Source organism: Mytilus galloprovincialis, chromosome 5, assembly GCF_965363235.1.
Source record: "Mytilus galloprovincialis chromosome 5, xbMytGall1.hap1.1, whole genome shotgun sequence".
NCBI lineage: Eukaryota > Metazoa > Mollusca > Bivalvia > Mytilida > Mytilidae > Mytilus > Mytilus galloprovincialis.
In genome coordinates, this window is record NC_134842.1 from 92,447,804 (window position 1) to 92,470,706 (window position 22,903).

The 22,903-nt window shown below is 34.7% G+C and overlaps 1 protein-coding gene and 1 long non-coding RNA gene across 3 annotated transcripts in view; one reads left to right on the plus strand and one right to left on the minus strand.

Annotated features, from left to right (window-relative positions):
* Nucleotides 1-22,903, plus strand: part of LOC143076725 (E3 ubiquitin-protein ligase TRIM37-like) — a 54,106-nt gene that overhangs the window by 2,878 nt on the left and 28,325 nt on the right. Inside the window, exons 2-3 of the mRNA XM_076252586.1 lie at nt 18,433-18,534; nt 21,625-21,665. Coding sequence (XP_076108701.1) covers nt 18,433-18,534; nt 21,625-21,665 — 143 coding nt within the window. The remainder of the gene's footprint in view (nt 1-18,432; nt 18,535-21,624; nt 21,666-22,903) is intronic.
* On the minus strand, nt 1,333-10,035 carry LOC143076730 (uncharacterized). Of its 2 annotated transcripts, none has more exons than XR_012978772.1 (5): nt 9,493-10,035; nt 6,027-6,086; nt 5,030-5,086; nt 2,835-3,510; nt 1,333-1,439 (listed from the first exon to the last, which is right to left on the minus strand). It is a non-coding gene; the product is annotated as an uncharacterized LOC143076730 (long non-coding RNA). The 2 variants fall into 2 exon arrangements; XR_012978771.1 differs by lacking the exon at nt 9,493-10,035 and adding an exon at nt 6,841-6,953.

The following is a 22,903-nucleotide window of genomic DNA, read 5'->3' on the forward strand; positions in this document are numbered from 1 at the left end:
CAATATCAAAATAGAATAAGATTTGAAAGCCTATAAATATAAATAGCACCACTGGTATAAGAGTCAATGCAAATTATCTACATGTCTCTCATTAATAGCATACCACAAAAATAATCTTGAGAGTATAATCTGTAAGTTTTTTAAACCAAAACCAATATGAATCTCCTGCAACTCTGTTACAAGCAAGATTTAGAAAAGGCCACTATTGAAAATGGACCAAATCTTAAATTCTGTAGTCTCAACACTGAAAATGGTCAACAGACAGACTGACCACTGCAATAACCAGAGAACCTGTTATTTTCAATTCAAATAGAGGACACACTTAATTGAATTATTAATCTCTGTATGGAATAAGCTTATATGCAAAGGGTCTGTAAGCAGAAAAAAAATGAAATACATATCTATCCATGTTTATGTAAGTTTCCTTTCTACATTCAAGTTTGATTGTCCCTTTCAAGTCGGTTTTACCTTTCTTTTATCATTATAAAATTATGTACTTAATATCAATTGAAAACTGCATGAAACTGAAAAAAATAACTCTATTTTCATCATGTTGGTTGATGGCGTCATGGGGTATAATTTTAACAGAAACTTAACTCTGTGGTGAAGGCTGAAGGCTGTACTTTGACCTATAATTATCAACTTTTTATATATTGTGACTTTGATGGAGCGTTGTCTCATTGGCACTCATACCACATCTTCTTATTTATACGATTAGATGTTCTAAATACGATTCTGATCAGTCTATAGAAGGGAAGATTTTTAAAGCAACTTATGTGGATAGCAATATGTCAGTCAAAATGGTTGTCTGTTTTCAATTACAAACTACACTACAATTACACTACAGTGGAAGGAAATTACAGTAGCAGTTAAATTAAGGGTTACCAGCAATCAAACAATAAGTAATTGATGGATGGATGGATGGATGGTTGTTTAACGTCCAGTGGCAAGTCAGATGCATATTCAGGATGAGAACATGATAATGATTAATGAATATTAACCCTGCTTTGTACTCGACCGACACACTGACCTGGATTTTTAACATGCTAGCTCACAAGGTAACAGTTCGCAGGAATATATGTCACTTACCCAGACACATTATTCTGACTGAACAGTCCGGGCCGAACAGTCTTTGCTCTAACTCCTTATTGCCGCTACTTGGCGAAGAAGCAGCAAATACCAATTTTCAAGTCTTTGGTTTGACCCCACCGAGGGTGGAACCCACAACCTACCGCACTCGAGGCGACCACACTAACCATTACATCACCGAGGCGGTGTAAAGAATTGAATATAAATCTTCTCATTCTAAAGGTCAAATACAAAAGCTTGAAATGAAATTGGAAGCAATTTTTTTTTATTTAGAATATCAATAAACTGCATGTCCCACTTGTTTCTATAGATGTCCCAGTGTTCATGTGATGAAATATTGAAACGTCTCACTGAAATAATAAGAAAACTATATATTGTCAAATGAATAATTAGAAAAAAAATTGTAAAACTGTTTGCTTTTATCATTTAAAACTATAACAGCTACGTATGATGAATAATGCAGATCCGGAAATTTATAATTAATTTACTGTGTGGACACAGACATGCATGGATAGTATCCAGCATTCAAGACCAATACTGGTCTGGACCTGCGTCACTGCATATATTTGCTCTACAGAAAATCTAAAACAATTCCTTCAATAGAAACCAAAAAATTTTGTCTAAAAATTTTCCTTGTACAATAAGTGGCTAAATTTCAAACTTTCGGCAAACAGGAAGTGGCTGCACCACAGATCTTTAAATTTCTTACACCCTACAACTCAACATAGTCAAGCTCTGTTCCAAATATAAAATCATTCCCTTTCATAGAAGCCAAGAAAACTTTGACGAAAAATTTTCCTTGTACATTGAGCAGCTAAATTTCAAACTATCGGCAAACAGGAAGTGGCTGCACCGCAAATCTTAAAATTGCTTACACACTACAACTCAACATGATCAAGCTCTGGACCAAATATAAAATCATTCCCTTTCATAGAAGCCAAGAAAACTTTGACGAAAAATTTTCCTTGTACACTGAGTAGCTAAATTTCAAACTATCAGCAAACAGGAAGTGGCTGCATCGCAGATCTAAAAATTGCTTACACTTTACAACTCAACATGATCAAGCTCTGGACCAAATATAAAATCATTCCCTTTCATAGAAGCCAAGAAATCTTTGACTAAAGTTGATATGCAAGTCTTTCGGACGGACGGAATGACGGACGGAGTCGAGCGGTTACTAGACCTGCTTTCACCGTTGGTGACGCAGGTAAAAAAAACACCCCTTTTAATCCAAATAATTACATTACAGTACTAGTATATTTCAACATATAAATCTGTTATTTTGATTGGCTAACAACAATCTCACGTCATTCTTCATAGCACAATGATATGTAACACCCATGATAGCACATGCTTTATATGTACAGGTAAATATATACAAAAAAATGATAGAGATTGTTTTTTCCTTCATCCTAGCAAAAATATGTAATTATAAGAATTGAATGGTCTTTGAGCAATATAATAGGCTTGTCAAACCGTTGATCGTGCACGCAATCTAAGAATGGCTTCATACAAAATGTATAGCTTTGTCATCATGTCTCAATTGTTTTTTTTTTAATGTTTTTATCACTATTTTTTTTTTAAAGGTGACTTTTTCAATAAAAGTTTGATGAAAGTATTCAAATATAAATAAGATGTGGTATGCGTGCCAATGAGACACTTCTCCATCCAAATCACAATGTATAAAAAGTTAACATGCAAAAAAATACATGAACAAGATCACTTTTATCTAGTTAAATTGTTACCTGTTGCTTTAAACTATTTTTTTCAGCCAAGGATGTTTCCATTTGTCTTCCAGAATATGACATGATTCTTCCATGTTCAGTCTTCTTTGCTTTACATCCTCTATTTGTCTGTTTTTTTCTCTTTCAATTTCTGACATTTTCACACTATACTCTTCCCTAAAATTAATGAGTTCATAGTCCCAAGCACTTTTACTGGTTTTTAGAGAAGTTTTATAGCTTGTTCTTTTTTCACGAAGAGCAGACTGAAGCTCATTGACTCTTTATTTCTTTATTTTGTTTTAATTCATTCATTAAATCATTCTGATTTGCCATTTCTTTCTTCAGTATGGATTCTATATTAGCAAGCTTTTGTTTGTAATCTGCTCCCATCTTTTCTTTGTCCTCATTCATTTCTTCAGTCAATGTCTGTATTTCAGTCTGTCTTTGAGTCAGTATATTTTCCAGGTAATTTAGTAGCCCAGCTCAAAATCTAGGGGCCATGTGCGACTGGGCCTTTTGCTAGATTTTATCCCTGTTTTCCATTCTACTAATAATGATTCCAATATCAGCTCTTGAAGGTGTGATAGACATGTTTGTTTGGACAGAACATTCCATTCTTGAAATGCTTGAACTTTTTTGCTGCTGTTGGTGGTGTTGCTATGGAAAGAATCAATAAATGTCCAGTGCTCCTGTGCTCCTGTAATGAAATAAACAAATATTTCACTGAAATAATAAAAGTACTACAATGTATTGACTGTAAAATGCAATTCTTAATGATGTAAAACTTAATGTCCTGAAAGTTGGACGTGTGTACCTTACAATCATTCCAAACGACAAATATAAAAGATCTATTCTTATTAGCTTATTATTATTACCATAGAAATGGCAAAAAACTCGAAAATTTTCAAAATTCTCCAAATTTTATGAAACTTTATAGACAGTTGATTTAGCATATAAAGATATGTTTTTTGACTTTTGGAAATTTCAAAATGGCTGCCGTTGTCATGGAGACGGCCAGATGGCCTGGCAATGGGGGAACGGGGTGACATCTGCTATTGCTCGCAATGGCAAGTCTAGTTCTTATTGTATCTGGAATATTGACTTTACCACGAAAAAATCATTTATTGGTCATCAGTTTTTCCTGTTTTGTATGTGTTGGTTTTCCTTTTAAATTGTTTTACACTGGCAATGCCTTGGCCATTATAGCTTGCTCTTTGGAGTGAGTCAATACCTGTGTCATAAATTACATAACTATTACATTGTCTTATTGGCACTTATATCAAATATCATTTTGTCTTATGCTCTAGATTTTTTTTTTGCCTAACTAATATTTCGATTTGAGTCACTGATAAGTGTTGATTACACAAAACAGGTGTCTGGTTAACATTAAAAGCCTGGTACGTTTGATATTATTTAAAACATTGAATTTATTGACTAAACATTAAACAGTCAGGGGTACTACTTAAACAAGTGATTTCAGGATCACCTATTAAAGTGATTGCGCTATTGAAAAATGAAAAATGTTTATAAAATTAGAAACACTTTTTAAAATCACTTGCATAAGTGATTTGAGATGTAAACATTAAATCACTTATTATAACATTTTCTCAATAATTTACCCACAATCTAGATTTACATAGGGTTAAAAAAACTATTCTATTGAAAATACAACTGAATACATGCAAAAATGCTCTTTTGCTAAATTATTTTGTCAGTTTTTAAAATTTATTTGGATTATGCTTAAACTGGGATAATTTGTAGATACGGTCAAAACCTTGAAGTAAATCATACTAATTATAAAGAAAACAAAGCAGATTACATAAATGTGTTGACCTTTATGTTATTGGTAGAGTAGTAAACTCTAGAAATATAGTATATAGAAGACAGAAATAGTCCCAAGGGTTCTTTTAAAAGCTTCAGCGCACTAACTTGCTGCCCAAGCGCACTGATAAAATTGATATATCAAGATAAAGAGATAATTGATCTATGTAGACAAATTTCAGAAAAAATTGCCATTTCATGGAAAATTAGTGAAATCAGCATTTGAAGATCAAAGAAAACACCAAAATCACTTAAATAGGTGATTACTGAAATTTGAAAATCACTGAAATAAGCGATAATGAAATCACTTGTTTGAGTCATACCCCTGACTGTTAAATCTGGGGCATTTTTGATTTTCTATTTTAGTTACTGATTAATATATATATATACTTAACTGAAAAAAAATCCAGTTAACATCCTGTGTTCTTGTGATGAAAATATTTCACTTCTTCCTGTAATAGTTAGTTATGAAAATAATTATGTTATACATATTTTATAGTTTTTGGATAGTTTTTCAGTGTACTGTAAATGATACCAAGGTTTTTGTTGACATCCCTGGACGTTGTCTTGTGAGGTTGTCCATGGGTTTTCAAACAATACTGATTTTTATAGTTCGTTCGTATGTTGTACTGTTACCACTGTCTCAAGTTAGGGGAGGGTTAGGATGCCGCTAACATGGTTAAGCCGCCACATTATGTATGTTTGTGCCTGTCCCAAGTTAGGAGCCTGTAATTCGTTGTTGAGTTACATATTTGTTTTTTGTTAATTTTTTGGTAAATTAATCAGGCCATTATTTTTTGTGTCATTTGGTCTCTGGTGAAGAGTTGTCTCATTGGCAATCACACCACATCCTCTTTTTTATACATACATAAATTTGCAGTGACATCACAACTTATAACTGACCAATCAATGATTAGCATTTTTGCTCGGGCATTTTTGTTATGTAAACAATGTTGAGAGATGAAACTAATAGGAATCCTCTAGACTTTTCATAGACTTCAATGCAAATGAATTTAATTGATATGTATCGACACCAGTTAAATATCACAATTTTACTCTTTTAATGTTGTTAAAGACACTATATAATATCTCCATTTTGATTTTTTTCATACTATATCCATCGGTTAAAAAATAATCAGCAATAAAAATATTCAGTCATTACCTTCAAATAGAGGAAAAATCTAGAGGATTCCTATTGGCATAACCACCTGAAAAATTGAAATGCCAGGATGTCCGGATTTATGTATACGTTATATTTAAATTTTAATATTCTAACTTCAGGCATACTGAATTCGGACCCAAAAAAATAAAAAAAATAAAAAAGTCTGGGATGACATAATGATGGAGAAGGAGACATTAGCCTGACTCAAATATGTGAAGATTTAGATTTACCTGTATATAGGAAAAGATCCAATCCTTGACAATGACAATTACAAGGACTTTCACGAATTGCTGCAAACGTAAAAATAACATTACATGGACAATTTTAAGAATGAATGTTTAAAGATGGTTTTTGTCCAGCTATAATTTTGTTGCAATGGAGATTCAGGATGAATTGCATGGACGAAACGACACAAAGATGTGAAAGCTGATGATGGACAAGAATCGATTTAAATAAATTTTAATGAGGGAGAGCAGCAAGGACACATGTCAGAAGAAATAGAATCTTGTCAACGGGGAATCAGAAGATTAAAGCTGATGATGAGTTTACAGCTTTTGCTGAAAAGGCTCTTTTCAGAGCCAAAAAGATATTTCAAAAAGAATTCAAATTGTTGTGACATCATAAAACTATGGTATAATTGTGGTCAAGGTCGCTTTTAAATAGAACAATTGCTAAAAATAAACCATGGTATAACTAAATAATATCATAGTTTGCTATGGTATAATCTTAAGAAAATGGGATTTGCTCATTGTTGAAGGCTATACGGTGACCTATATTTGGTAATTTCTGTGTCATTTGGTCTCTTGTGAAGAGTTGTCTCATTAGCAATCACACCACATCATCTTTTTTATATTCATGTTGTCTTTGGTATTCATGGTATAAAATCAAGTTCTATCAACAAATATGAAAGAAAAAAATCCCAAAAAGAAGTTGAAAATGACCTCAAACCTTTGATTTGATTTTATAGAACTATAATTTACTGCTTGGTTTTGATTGATATTGTGTAATAAAGAATCAAATAAAAAAAAATATGGCTTAACATACCTTCCTCTAATCACTCATTTTAATCTGTAATGTCCAATAATGTGGCAACTGCAAGTCCCAGTTTTCTTGTGATGAAATATCCAAACATTTTGCTGAACTTAATGTGGCAATGGTGAGCCAGGTGAGCTAAAAATATCTAGAAAACACAAATTTGTAAAGTGAAATTTTTGTCATTTAATTGTTCAAATCAGGGGACCTCATATGCATATTTCAGTTCATTCAATTAACAAACATTGAGCCATTCTGTTTTTGTTAGATGTATTTCTATCCATCTGATGAGTTGAGCCTTTTTCAACTGATTTTTATAGTTCGTTCTTATATGTTGTATTGTTACACCACTGTCCCAGTGTTGGGATCCCGCTTACATGTTTAACCCGCCACATTATTTAAGTATGTGCCTGTCCCAAGTCAGGAGCCTGTAATTTAGTGGTTGTCGTTTGTTACTGTGTCACATATTTTTTTCTTTCATTTATTTGTACATTAATAAGGCAGTTAGTTTTCTCGTTAGAATTGTTTTACATTTTTCATTCCAGGGCCTTTTATAGCTGACTATGCGGTATGGGCTTTGCTCAATATTGAAGACCGTACAGTGACCTATAGTTGTTAATTTCTGTGTCCTTTGGTCTCTTGTGTAGAGTTGTCTCATTGGCAATTACACCACATCTTCTTTTTTATTATGTATTATGTTCAATTGCCATTTTAAGTTAAGCCATTTTCAATTATCATTTTACAGTGTGCCTTTTCGTGTTGTAGTTTTATACTGCTGTATTGGCAATTGGTAAAATATTCAAACCAACTGCATATCATATGCACCTGTCATAACCCAGGAACCTGTTGTTCAGTGTTTGTCATTGGTAGTTTGTTAGGTGTTTCTTGTTTCTAGTTTTGTAAATACAATGTAGATTAGACAATTTATTTTCCTGTTTGAATTGAGTTACACTGGTCATTTTGGGGCCCTTTATAGCTTGCTGTTCTGTCTTATGTAAGGCTCTGTGTTGAAGGCTGTACTGTGACCTATAATTGTTCACTTTTAATACATTGTGATTTGGATGGAAAGTTGTCTCATTGGTACACACACACACCAGATCTTATTCATGTAGAAATAAAAATAAAAGTGTGAACCCACAAATGCCTTTGACTATGCTCCTGTAAGATTGTGGATATTTCATTATTCTTTCCCATGTAACTTAGTAGCCCGGGGTGTGATGCCTTGAATATACAATGTATGACTGAAGATTATGCTAATAGATTTGGAGGTGAATGAAATGTTGGGTGACCAGGGTCATGGTGACAAATTCTTCAATGAACTTTATTTTTCAGGATGCTATCAAAAATGAGATATCCGCTCTGAATGGTTATCAGTGTTCGAGTAAAGTTGAGATTGACGACCACTTGCCACATGTATACTCTGCTGATCAAGGCAAAAGGATAATAAAAGATAAAAGCCAAGCTGGGTACTGAACACAATATAAAGGACACATTTCTATCATATAGTTTGTAAAACAAATTTATAATTTTTAGGGTGCATTGGGTGATTATATGTGTGATATCAAGTTTTTAAAAAGGCACCAACCATTCATCTTTAGAGGGGTGGGAAACCTTTATTTTCTCAGAACAAACTTTTTTATGTTTTAAAGGAACAAACTAATGTTTTATAGCATACAGAAACAACAAATATTTATCTGAAACATAATGTATTTTTTTTGTACTTCTAACTGTTTAAGTGACCGGTCAAAATTTCTCAATGCATAAGACCAATGAAAATATGCATGGGACATAGATTTTTTTTATTGAAACAAATCATTTTCTTGACTTGCAAGACACAAGACAAGTCACACATACTTAGAAGTTACAGTTTGTTTGGTATTTTGGTTATGGCTGTTTATAGTTTAGAATTAGGCTATGATTTAATTTTAGTAGGGGGGAGGGGGGGGACTATATTTTGGGCTGCCTTTTTCTAGTTGCAATCTCTGTCTAACATTTTTATTTTTTTTCACTATATGTGTGATATTTGGTCCCGTCTCTTTTTTATAACTTAATCCTGGATTGATTTGTCCAGCTGCTCCTCCTGCTTTTCACTCAAAACTTTGATCCTGTCCTGCCTTTTTTTAAATTGTATCCTAGCACGGGTTCAATGTCTTGATAAATTTGTACCGGGTTTAATGTTCAGTTTTTATATCCCCTCCCGTAAAACTTTTTTTTTTAACAAATTTCAGAAATTATCAAACATTTTTTCAAAAAAAAAAAAACACCCAACTTTCATTCAAAAGATGAATGATCAGTGCCTTAATTTAATTCACAATCTTTATAATCTTTATAATAAGAGGACCACCATGCCAAGAATACATCCAATCCTCATTCATGGCATACTATCAGAAAAATGCGCCAATTTTTTTTCATCAAATTTTATCAATAATTTTAATTCATACGTGAATAAAATAGAATAAAACTCGAGATATTATATTTTTTCTGTTTTATTTATGCTTTTTCATGTTGAGATGAAGTAACAATCTCTCGAACAATCTTTATGCCTCAAGGACCCCGAGGCAAACAGGGCATACGACCAAAAATAACTTGCGCCAAATTTTCAGAGCTTTTATGTTTTACTTTTATCACGCATTTTTACTAATTGCTGATGAAATATACTCATACTTTACAATACTTGTCTTCCCTGTTCCACACATGCCTGTAATTAGCAAATTATGGCCCTCTCTTGCTTTGGCGAACGAAAATTCTCGTCTATTGTCCATTTTGACAGCTCTGGTAGAAAGAAATAATTTTGCGGGAAAGAAACCGGAAGTTCATGATGGTTCAAAAGTTCAAAAGTTCAATGTTCTAATGTTTATTCATGAAATACTATACCTCATTTACATATATTCACTGCTGATTGGAATTTCCTCGACTTCCTCCCATGGCCAAAAATAATGACAAGGATTCTGTCAGGACGTAAAAAGAAGCTGTAAATTAATAATTAGTGACCTGCAAAGTAGTTTAAGTGGTTAATTGAAGTAACAATATGTTTATTAGTTGACGCATAGCGTTTATTCCGATCAAAAAGTCCCAGATTCAAAAAAGTTAAAAAAAATTGAAAAACGCGTTGCATTCCTGTCGCTTCTCTCTACGAGAGAAGCTCTACTGTGATAGTCGAGTTGACATATTTATAGACCCTCATTGATAGGATTTCAACCTCCTGTGATGACAGTGACCACATACATTATGATTCAGCCCAAGTTATGTAGTAAACAAGTATCATAATAATTCCTTAACTTCTGAATCCTGATGGCCCCAAATAATTACAAGATTTGATAACTCTTTAAAGTCCCAAAAGGAATATTTGGTGTGTTTATCATGTGTTCATACACCTTATCGCTTTTTGTCGTTGTTGTGATCTCGAGTATATCTCAAGACCGATATATACCTTGGATGGTCGTTCCTGCAGTCAGGAACGGCCGATTGCTCTTCCTAGTGTGAATAGACGTCTCCATATAGCCATTAGTTCACTTGGAAGAGGATGCTTTCTGGGTAGTTTTTCGGACATCTCTTGATGGTCTGTCTGATGACCTAAAATTAACCCTACGAATACTACTGAGATGGGGCCTGTGAATTTCGCCTAAAATTAATAAAATACGGAAATAATACCAAATTTATAGAAAATATGCATCAATTTAAAAAAGTATATACCCTATCCCCCTACCAATTTTGAAAAGAATAAAACCTATCCCCCCAAACGGACCCTTTGTATTCATGGGTCTACTGATTAACTAAAAGCTAGTACAATGAGTTCCCAACAAATTGGGAACCCAGACAACTGTGAATTGTTCTTGTCTGGATCATATGCCAACTCTTCCCTGTCTTTATACAAACTAGAACTGGGCCATTTAGTGGCTGCATGTCCACTATATAGTTGCACCCAGGAGGTTGTGCTGATCCATTCTCCATCGTGAAGAGTTTCAGTGTTTTCCCCAGGATTTTTTTAAGGCGCAAAATTCAAGGGCGCGTAACTCCTTTTTTATAGTGAACTTTTGTGATCTGAATCAATCAGTCATAAATCATAACATGCAATATTGCTTTGTGTTGTGTGTTTAATAATGCAGAGTATTAATGAATTTACTATATATGAAATAAATTGATTTTAAACACAAAAGTTATTCAGTTATATTCAGTCAATTAAAGAAGTCTAAATATAAATATTCATCTCTGTACTCTCTGCTGCTTCTAGGGATATTGTTTTAAGATAGTGTTATTTTGTTGGACAGTCTGTTCCTCAACGTTGTCTTGATCCTCTTCAGGGTTGAAAACCCCCTCTCATAATAACTTTTGCTTATACCCCCTTAACATTTCTAAGCCATGAAAACTCAGTCAGCCACTTGTCACTGAAACCAGAAATATGGTGCTTGCTGTTATCACTTGCTAAAACTTTAGATCAGTTGGGATTAGGTGAAGCAACTATAACATCGGCTTATACTGACAGCTGAGTGTACAGGGAGGTGTATTCCCCTTTTCATTAGAAGTCATTGATCTGGAAAAAAACTTCTACTTCCATCATGTCTTTTGCTTAGAATTCACCCTTTGTTATTTGCAGAGAACATGTTCATTCAGAATTAATAAAAGTCGAATATGGTTAAGATAGTTGGTATACAACATTTTAAAACAAAAAATATTTTAATGAACAGCTGACAAGTTTCCGTAGTTTAACATTTATTTACGCTTCCGTGTGCATTATTGTTCAAACCTATCTTTGGCAGGTAGATATAAACCAAACTTAGTTAAAGTTAAGACCATTGGAATTATTTACTAATGACATTATACAGAAGCCGCAGCGATTCCGTACCCGTGTTGATCGTCACATAAAATGTTCCCGTTGCATGGACTCTAAAAATATGACAGTTTGAAACGAATTTACCTTGCAAAATACCTTGCAAGCAGCATTTTTCACTTTCAATTAAAATAAATCACTTCTCGTTATCCTTAATCAGAGTTTATTTTAATTTTATCAACTACAAATACTCTCATTCATAATTTCCATCGTAAATATCTTTTAGCAATGTGTATTCAAATCTATCACGTGTATTGAACACGTTCATTGGTCGTGTTTAAATAGATTCTTCTTCTCGACCAATGAAAAAATTCGTTATTTAAATGGTCAAGTAATCAATGTATTTGCGATCTATTTCTTCAATTTCTGCACTGAAGTTTTTAATTTTTTTTAATTTTCTTCTGAAAATATCTATCTTCTTGATGATCATTTACGCTATTACATGATAACATAGTCCGATAAGGCTGAGATAAGCGTGGCTCAGGTAAAACTATATTATCAGATATTGTGTAACACTGACCGACCTCTCAGCGGTGATCAGCAACTTGACAATTTTAACCAACATTTTAATTTACAATGAAAATGTGAAAATTAACACGCTGCGGGATCAAGTAGTAAGGGACAGCGGCCAATCAAGACGCTGCGGGATTAACAAAAATAATATGAAGGCGCTGCGGCACCGCAGCGTCATATCGGCCTGGGGAGAACACTGAGTTTGATTTTAATTTTCCTCACTTGCACTGTATTCATACCTTTGTTTAGGTAGGGAATTCCAGTGTCCGACTGTCTTCTGTTGGGACCCGATCTAACTGTGCTCACACAAAAGACTGACGTCCCACTGTCTACTGGTGGCGGCTTCTGCTGATTGAAATACCTAGTGCCAACATTATCTGTTTTGAAAAGTAGCCCCAATCCCAAATCGGGGCTTTCTGGATTAATGTGTACAGATTCCTGGTTGACAGAAGATTTGAAAGTTATAACTTTTTCATTGTTGATCAGACTGTTACTTTCTGTTGCAACTTTTCTGTCAGTTTCTCCCGTTGAGGAAGGGTCCTCAAAAGTGAGGGATGTATGACTGTTTTCAGTATTGTCAGTCACTCCTTCGTCAACAACAGGAGTAGGGAAAACTGTGACTATCTTCTCATCAATGGCTCCTTCTACCACAGTAGTATGAGCCGCACCTTCTGAGGTGGAGGCCCAACTTTCTTGGGCCTCCTCATCACTTGCCAAAGTTGTCTCTGTTGGGGCAGCAACCTTTTGAATGCTACTATTATTCTCAATTGCCAAAATAGCTCCTATGGGTTTCCTCATAATATTGGCTACTGGACCCTCCTGGTCCCCAGTGAGCAATGCTGAAGTAACTAAGTTGCCTTGGGGAACCTCACATTTCTCTACTAATGGTATGACTGGGGTATCCACCATTATTGAATACCCCTGGTTGGCCCTTATTTTCCAACAACCACTGTCTGAGTCCTTTGTTAAAATGAACCTCCTGTGCACATCAACCTTGATCAGTTTATGAATATCAGGTAAGGAGTACCCGTCAAAGCCTGGGTCCATTTTAAGGATTTCCTCAACCAATAAATCAGACTTGGGGTAATTGTAATTGTAATCGTTAATCAGCTGTAATTGATTACAATTTTTCAAGTAATCATTGTAATCATTAATCAGAAAAAAATCTGATTACATGTAATTTAATTTAATCAATTACTTTTCAAAATGACCTGTAATCCTGATTACATTTTGATTACATTCTGATTACAATGACAAAAATCTTGAACTGTTTTTATGGTCAATAAATGAATCTTTTTGTTATTCTTATTTAATAAATATATCTAACAAGTTAAGATAGTTTGGTTTACCTTATCAAGAATGCATTTGTATACTTCAGTAAAAAATAATCTGTTACAATATTAAAAAGTCATCATTAGCCTAAGAAGGTCTTAGTAAAAGATATTGTACATATATTCACAATTTAAAGATGTACATATATATATTTGATAAAAAAAAAACAGTAATATTTAAGGCCAGGATTTTTTAATTTATTGGTTTACGGATCCGCCGACCCGATTTTGCTGATTTCCAGAATAAAAATAAAATTCACTTTTCACGCTTTTTTATTCCCGCTGACCTTAACAAATGCATTATCCCTGAAAAATAATTAAATTTTTTTTTTTCCTGAAATGAAATGCATTAATCACTAACAAAATTGACAACACTTTCTGGTGTGAAAAAAAAAACCTTCCAGTTTACGTTTCTAAATATAGACAAATTAAGGAATAATTCATGGGGGCTTGAATATATCGTTATTTTACCACGGGTTGGCCCTTTATGACAAATATTTTACCCTGAGCGATAGCGAGGTGTAAAATATCGGCATAAAGGGACAACCCGTGGTAAAATTTAGATATATTCAAGCCCCCATGAATTATTTCGAATCTGATAAGACAAATATAGCAATTGTTTTGGTTCAAAGCGCACTATATGGAGGCAAATATTTGCCGTTCCCATAAATCAACCCACTTTAAGATTGGCGGTAAAGAACGGAGCAAACAGATTTATTGACATGCTCAAACTATTTACAATAATATATTTAGATAGATTTGGATGAATTTTAATGATAATTTACTTATATATCTTCTATGTATATAAAAAAAAGGGCTTATACCACATTTTAGTATTGTTTGTTTACGTTTCATTCTGGTGATGATTTTCGGTATCAGAAGCGTGTATTTTCCCGAAAAATGCTTAAACTATTACGTTATCATTCTATGACGTCGTGTACTCCATCCATAAACAATCATATGACGTGGGAGCACAATCAGAACAGCCCAACCAATATATTCATATTTTACCACGGGTGTGTACTCAAAGCGTTTGAAGGACGTCATGTTAGAATCAATTATAACTGACCTTGAAATGTCGTTTGCGCAAATAATTTTGCGGAACGAAACTTGTGTTTAAAACCAATTACACAATAAGTTCGTTTACCTTATTTGTCATCAGTCCGTAAGGTGCATCATCTCATAGAAATAGACTTGTCCAAATGTGGACAGGGTGAAGGCATCAAATTAAAGAACTGAATATTAACAAATCATTAGGAATTTTCTTGTTTTTATAGGTAATAAAAAATATGTCGTTCATTTGGATAAAAAAACGGGAATGCAAGACAACAGATTAACCCGATATCGTTTTTCCAGTGGACGATTCTATTAGGTTTTTGACACGTGTGTTGAAACTTATTTTCGTACGACGTTTATGCATTTTTCTTTATCAGTTTTCGTGCTTGAAGATCATTATTTACCAAGTTTTCTGGAATTGATTAAGAGCTACGCGAATCTATTTTTCTTGTTTCTGAAATGATGATTTAATTTCGTCTTTGTCCGTGCATCCCCTTTTTGTTACTATAAATTACTAGACAATGTCATGCGTAGTTTATAACAGCTGAGCAATAATATTTCATCGAACTAAAATTTTAGAAATGATGATAAAATAGCATAACAAACATATTGCTAGAAAGGTGAAATATATATTGATTTTGCACATTTTTTTGTCTTCAAAGATGATTTTTTTTCTTTTTTTTTTTCCCGACCGACCGACCCGACTTTTTCATGGGGAAAATCCGTAAACCAACAAATTAAAAAACCGTGGCCTAAGCAATATTATACTTTTCTTTAACCCTGAATTATAATCTTTTGTTAATATTGTGATTATTGTCAACTTTGAATTGACAGGTAGGAAATTAATTAAGGTTTGTTTTTATTGCAATTTCCAATTGAGTATAGCTGTAGGACAATATATATTATAAAAGATTAATCAGACATGTGAAAAAACCTACAGAAGATGAAAATTTATCTAATTAGCACTAACTAATTTAAAAGTTGGACAAATATCTTGTATAAAATAAGCAAATTTTTGTATGTACTTGGACTGGACATGTAAAATGCCTTGACTTATAGTACTTGTATTTTGTTTACAATTTGTTTAAACAATTCTATTAAATTTTTACATAATTTTTATCGGGTAACTTTATTTCATCCATATTTCAACTTCCAAAAACTGCACCTTGAAATACATATAAAGTCTGGAAGAGGTGAGAAGACAAACAGCAAACTTTTATAAAGCCATATTCAATTGAAGTCAAAATAATTCAGAGATCAATGATGATAAAGTGTAATGGGTGACACAATGTTCATGTATGTCTGTAGTGAACTTTTGTGGTTTATTAAATAGATGAAGTTTGAAGTTATCATTTTAAAATATGTAAAACAAAATCCTTTCTTAAAAGAACTATAGTTATATTAAACGTTAATTCATTCACATCATTCAAAATGTTTTTTTTTTTTTTAATTCATTGTAATCAGATGTAATCATGATTACTTTGCCAATGTAATCATTAATTTAATCAGACACTTTGAGAAATGGTGTAATCATTAATTTAATTTAATCGTACAAATGACAAAGTAATTGTAATTTAATCAATTACATTGAAAGTAATCGGACCCATCTCTGCAATAAATACCCACCTGGGAGAATGCTGTGGTCCAACTCCAGTGCACCATGCCTCAATATGTTCGTGAGACATCTTAATAAGTAGCAGTCCAATCCGCCTGAAGGAGTTGCCTCTTTGTCAAAATCAGAGCATTGCTCTGACTCGATTTCTGCTTTAACCTGTACCGACACACTGGGTTCTCTGTTCCCCTCTCTGTCCCTTGCACATACCCCTGGGCCAATTATAGCTACCTCCGCTACTCTGCCTTGGGGTACAGACTCAACTACTGAGAAGCCTAACTTCATTTGCGGGGACTCACTCCGGCCTCCTGAGTAGTCCCGTTTAAGTTTAATGGTCCTGTTGCAGTTCTGCTTGACTGATTTATGAAGGGAACAGTTTTATCCCTCCCCTGTAAATCAAGACAGTCCTTCCTAACATGTCCAGGCTTTAAACTGTGGTAGCACACTCCCTCCCATGGAGGCCCTCTATCAGTGGAGAGACTTCCCGAGACGGACTTACCTCTTAAGTTTGGGCATTCCATTTTGGAATGGCCCCTCTCCCCACAGTGGTGGCAACTTTCTGTCCCTGTCTGTCTGCCAGGTGAGCAACTTCCTGAAATGGGGCTTGTGAGGAGTTGCTTGAATTGGTCCATCATGTTGTCTAATTTTTCATGGACTTGACCAAGTTTGTTTTCAAACTTCTTATTAGACTTTTCTAACTCCACTTTCCATGTACTGACTGGGGCCCCCTCGAGGGCCATTGTATCCCTTACATGGGGCCCCTGATACTCACGGAAGGCCTCATGGTGGGCTTCATAATGCCCATCAGTTACTTGCCTAACCTCACGCCTATTTGGCTTGCCATATATTGCCTGTGTGTTGTGTTGGAATAGCCGTATTTTATCTATGGCCTCCTCAATATTTTGGGGCTGAAAGTTAGAGATTTGCACTCCCAACTGTTTGTTTTCAATACCCTGACACAGCCGCATTACAGCTTGTTCATACATATAGTCGTCAGGGAGGTTTCTAAATGCCCTGGTGGCCAAGAACAACACCCGATCAGCCCAGTCCTCGAGAGACTCCTCAGGGGCTTGCCGGGCATTGTTAAACTGGACCCTGGCGGTCTCAGGGAGTGCCTTGAAACCAAAGCGCTTGTGAAGCTTTTCCACAAGCTCCCTATAACTCACCTCCCTGTCTCTTTCTGTTATGAGGGCATAATATTCGCTGGCCTTTCCCTCAAGGCACCCGCAAAGTTGGTTCTTGCATTCCTGGGGACCCCATTCACAAACCTCTGCGTACCTTGCAAATTTTGTGAAAAAGGCCTGCCAGTTGCCCTTCCCGTCATACTTAATATTTTTTGGGGCATTGGTAACTTTAGAGACGCCACCTAAAGTTCCTCGTCCCCATCTCTGTTGTTAGGTCCCCTTGGGTTTTCCATAGGCCTATCCTCATTATATGGTACTGGGTAGGCCTGTTGTCCATAGCTCACCCCTGCGGTGACCCCTTGTGGGGGCACCGCTGTATACCCTTGATTATACTGGTTCTTGGGTTGCCTATCCCCATAGTCATGAGATGGGGTTTGTTTAGTGTCTGCACCTCTATTATCTTGCCTCTTGCCATACTTACTGCAGGCCATCTCATACTGCCCCCCACCAGTGTAAGCTGGTTGGGTACAGGGTGCTGACCCCTGACCTGCATAGTTGCATGCATGGCCCATGGGATGTGAAGGTGTGCCCCAATAGTTTGGGGTAAGTTTGTCCAACACACTGTCTTTACCTGGCCAATATGGCTTGTTCTCAATACTATCCCTGTACATGTGGTGAGGGGGAATATCTTGGTTTGGGTCACCAATATCATGGTGACCCCACTCTTTTTTTTGTAACTGTTCTCTGTTTTTTTTTTTCATTTTTCTACCCATATAAACCATGCCTTCCACTGTTTTCTGCTCTTTGGTCTAGTTGTTGTCTCTTTAACATACATGACATATTCTCCATTCTCATTCTCAATTTAAAACACATTTTTCGAATCTGCTATGTTAACAAGATGTATTAATTTGATTGTATTCTAAGAAATGTATTTGGAATTTTGATACAAAATAATTCTTCTGATTATAAGAACATGAAGAATAAGTATATATTCTTGTGCTATTTAGCATGATCTATATTCCCTTTTAGGACAAAATGTAGGATAAAGAGTCATATAAAAGAAATGGCTATCTCTAAAACAAACAAAAAAATCTTATACCTGAATGATTTTAATTTATTGTATGTAAATTTCTGTTGTAGAATTTGGCGGAGATGTTTAGATGCTTCATTTGTATGGAAAAATTGAGGGATGCCAGACTGTGTCCACACTGTTCAAAACTCTGTTGTTTTTCTTGTATCAGGGTAAGTAACTCTGTTGTTTTTCATGTATCAGGGTGAGTAACTCTGTTGTTTTTGGGATACGATTGCTTTCAAGCAATCTGTAGACTTTTACCGTTGACTCCGGGCTCATTCACTCACGTCAACTGTTTTATTCTAAACATTCAGCAACATCTCAGATTCTTATGATTGTCTTGCTTTAAAAGGTAAAAACAAGCAAAAGGATTGAACATAAACAACTTTCCTGAAATGTTCTTCTCATAATCTTCATGTTTGATTTTTCCCTTGACTTATATGCGTGTTTTTAACAACACGGAAAATCAGAATTAAGCAGTATTTATATTTAGTGTTTTTATAAATTTAGAAACACGTCAGAGGGAATTCCCCAGTTTTGATAAATGCGAGAGTTCTTTGAATTCCGATAATTCTATTTCTGTCATATAATAACTGAAGTGGAGTTTTCTATATTTTACTGTTATGAAACTGATACTGTACTCTCATAAAGAAAATGAGACTCATTCATCATATCATAAATTAAATAAACGTTCTTGTTCCAAATCGCAAGTCGCGGGTTTGTTTATGTATTAATGCGCATGCGTATAGTTTTCTTGATTTCAAGGGGTATCAGATTGAGTGTTTGTTCTGGATTCCCCGCTTATTAATTAATTTGAAACTCATTGGATTCTTTCTATGTCTGCCTGCTATTGAGGGTTTAATATTGTTGTTGCATAATTTAAAATCATATGCATCATTTAAATTAAAATCAATGAAGTTTTACCTATAACACCCCTTTAGCCGAAATGGAGTTTTCCATATTATCGTTTCGAGTTGTCTCCCTTTCAGAAGTATTTCCCGTCAAAATCGTCAAGAAAAAATTAACTCGTTAGATGTCGATAAACGTCGTATTATATTAAGAACGATCTCAATTTAAACAGAGGAGTGTGTACGGAAGGATTCATGCCCACTGACCCAAAGGAAATTAATAATAAAAGAGTTAGAAATGGGGTTCCTCCTAGAATTAACGGTGATAAGATACGAAGATTACTGTCATTACTGGGTACAAGTCAAATCGGCACCCATAGAAAAAGTCAAATCGGCACCTGGTTAAATCGGCATCTAGTCAAATAGACACCTATTTAAAAGTCAATTCGGCATCCAATAATATTTGATATAATATATGGGACTGGGAAATGGGGTTCCTCCTAGAATTAACGGTGATAAGATACGAAGTGAATAGTCCGAGATTACTGGGTACAAGTCAAATCGGCACCTGGGTAAATCGGCACCTATTTAAAAGTCAATTCGGCATCCAATAATATTTGATATTATATATGGGACTGGGACTATTTAAGTTTGTAATTTAAATATACTAGCATAAAAGTCCCCCACTGTCCCAGCTTGTCTGACAAATCAGCCGTCGGACATCAGAGTAATCTCGGACTATGAAGTGAAATACCTTCTCTCTCTCTCAGTGACTGCTGTGGAAAGTAAACTTGGAATTGATAGTACACAAATAAAACACAATAAGTACATTGCTCGTACACTTGTATCCGGGATTGGCTATTTTTAAAGTTGAGTGACTATTCAGATTTATATTACCTTTGCATGTGCAGTTGAATTAGTTTTGAAAATAATACTATCCAGCTGTACCAGGCCTTGCGGTCATAAAACTTTCGAGTCAGTTTTTTTGTACTCATACCCGTAAATCAACCAATGAAATTGCTTGATTTCTTGTTTCGAGCATGATTTTAGTGCTCCAAGCACTGAGCAAAGTTTTATGCCTTCAAGGCCATAGTCCAAATAATTATGACGTCTTGGAAGGCTATTATAATTTTTTTCTTTGAAACCTTACTTCGACGTCAAAGAAATAAAATATAATAGCCTTTCAAGACGTCATAATTATTTGGACTATCAAGGCCAGGGCTACCAAAAATGCATATTCATGCTTTTTTGCAGCAGAATCCTTGGATCTATTTTTTTCCTCTTTGATCTTTTCTATTTTGGCCAAATCTCACGAATTTGCTTAATGAAAAGTTTGCAGAACTGCTATACATGTGTCAATGAAAACTATATGGCAATCGTATCCCTCAGAGCATTCTGCTCTTTGATTCATGTATCAGGGTGAGTAACTCTGTTGTTTTTCTTGTATCAGGGTAAGTAACTCTGTTGTTTTTCATGTATCAGGGTAAGTAACTCTGTTGTTTTTCATGTATCAGGGTGAGTAACTCTGTTGTTTTTCTTGTATCAGGGTAAGTAACTCTGTTGTTTTTCGTGTATCAGGGTGAGTAACTCTGTTGTTTTTCATGTATCAGGGTGAGCAACTCTATTGTTTTTCATGTATCAGGGTGAGTAACTCTGTTGTTTTTCTTGTATCAGGGTAAGTAACTCTGTTGTTTTTCATGTATCAAGGTGAGCAACTCTGTTGTTTTTCATGTATCAGGGCAACTATCCACCAGAGACCAAATGATGTAGAAGTTAACAACTAAAGGTCACTTTGAAGTCTTCAGCAATTAGCAAAACTGATACTGTAAAGAAAGCTATGAAAGGCCCTAAAATGACAAATGACAAATGTAAAGCAATTCACACAAGGAAACTTATGGCCAGATTAATGTACAAAACAATTAACGAAAAACAAATGATATACAACAACATATGACAATCACTATAATACAGGCTCCTGATCATGACTTTGGAATGCACATACAGTTATGTGGCTGGGTTTAAACATGTTTCCTGAGGTAAAACCCTCCCCCTAACCTGGGTCAGTGCTGTAACAGTACAACATAAGGACAACCTCGGTCAGTGGTGTAACAGTACAACAAACTATGGATTTACTCATCAGAATTAATGATACAAAGAAATAAAAACAATCAACAAAAGAGTCAAAGATTGGTTTTAAGATTCATAGTCTTATCAATCAAATCAGTGAAAACTAAGTGGATGAGTTTTATGATTTGTGTGTGTAAAATGCCAGGAAAAAGGATTAAAACATGTAAAAACTTTTTAAGTATTTTCAAAAAGTATTATAATAGGTAGATATAGAAACTTTGCTTCTGTTAAAACTTTTGCCTCAAAATATATATAGTAATTATAAATAAGGAATGTTAATTTCAGAGATGGCTTACAGAACAAAGATCACAGTGTCCACATTGCAGGTAAGAATATATATAAGTTTTAGGATATATATATGTAGGACTCTAAAGTGCGATGGTACTCTAAAGTGCGATGGGCACGCTAAAGTGCGATGGTCTACGCTAAAGTACGATGGTGTCTCACGCTAAAGTGCGATGGTTGTTTGTTTGCTAAAGTATGATGGTATCTCACGCTAAAGTTTGATGGTTGTTTGTTTGCTAAAGTACGATGGTATATCACACTAAGATGCAATGCACCAATAGGGTAAGGTTCTTTGTACAATGATTTTTAAAAATATTTTTTTTGCAAAAAAAAATAGTATATATTCTAGGGTATAACAAATGTGATACATGTAGGCTTTATAATATACTGGACTGTAGTGTAGGATGAAGTGATTGTTTATAGAATACCAACCATGTAATAATTGCTAAAAAGGGTAATTTAGGTATGACAAAATACTGTATTTCCTGTTCAATTAAGTTCAGGCGCATTTAGAAATATTTGGATAATTGGTGAAGCTTGCCGTTCACATAGTTCATCAATATTCTACCCCACCCCACCCTTTTTTTTTTTACAGTCGTCATTGTAAATTTCAAATACAAAATGTTGGAATAAGTAATATTTATTTGTACAAGCTTTAATCTAAATGCAAGAAAAATGCAATATTTGCCAAGCTTTCTCCCTCTTCTTAACGAGTACAAATACATGTTATATTTTCCTACAGTTTTAGCCGACAATTTATCATTTACGCTTAATTTTCAATAAAATCAACAATTATATTTTAACGGGGACCGCAAAAATAAATTGCAACGTATACAATGATATAATTGGATCTGCTCGCTTCCAATAGAAACAGGACACGGGAAACCTTATTAGTATTCTTCTAGTATTTTGTATCTATATAGTAAAATACCAGGTCGGGTGCAGGATCCTTCTTTCAGCACTAAAAAACGCATTTGCTTCTGCCGACAAATCACAGTTAGGTTTGAAATAGTGTCATAGACATTTGGTTTAAAAATAGATGTTGATTAAATATTTATCTTACGGCAGGTAACGTCATAATCCAACTGCGTTTCTGACGTCTATATTTTCGCAAACCATCGGACTTTAGCGTATGGAGGCACTTTAGCGTAGACCATCGCACTTTAGCGTGACCATCGTACTTTAGCGTCCCCATCGCACTTTAGAGTCCTACATATATATGAGGGTCTTGATGGGGAATAATGGCCGCAAAAATAAAAGAATAAGCGAAAAATGAACC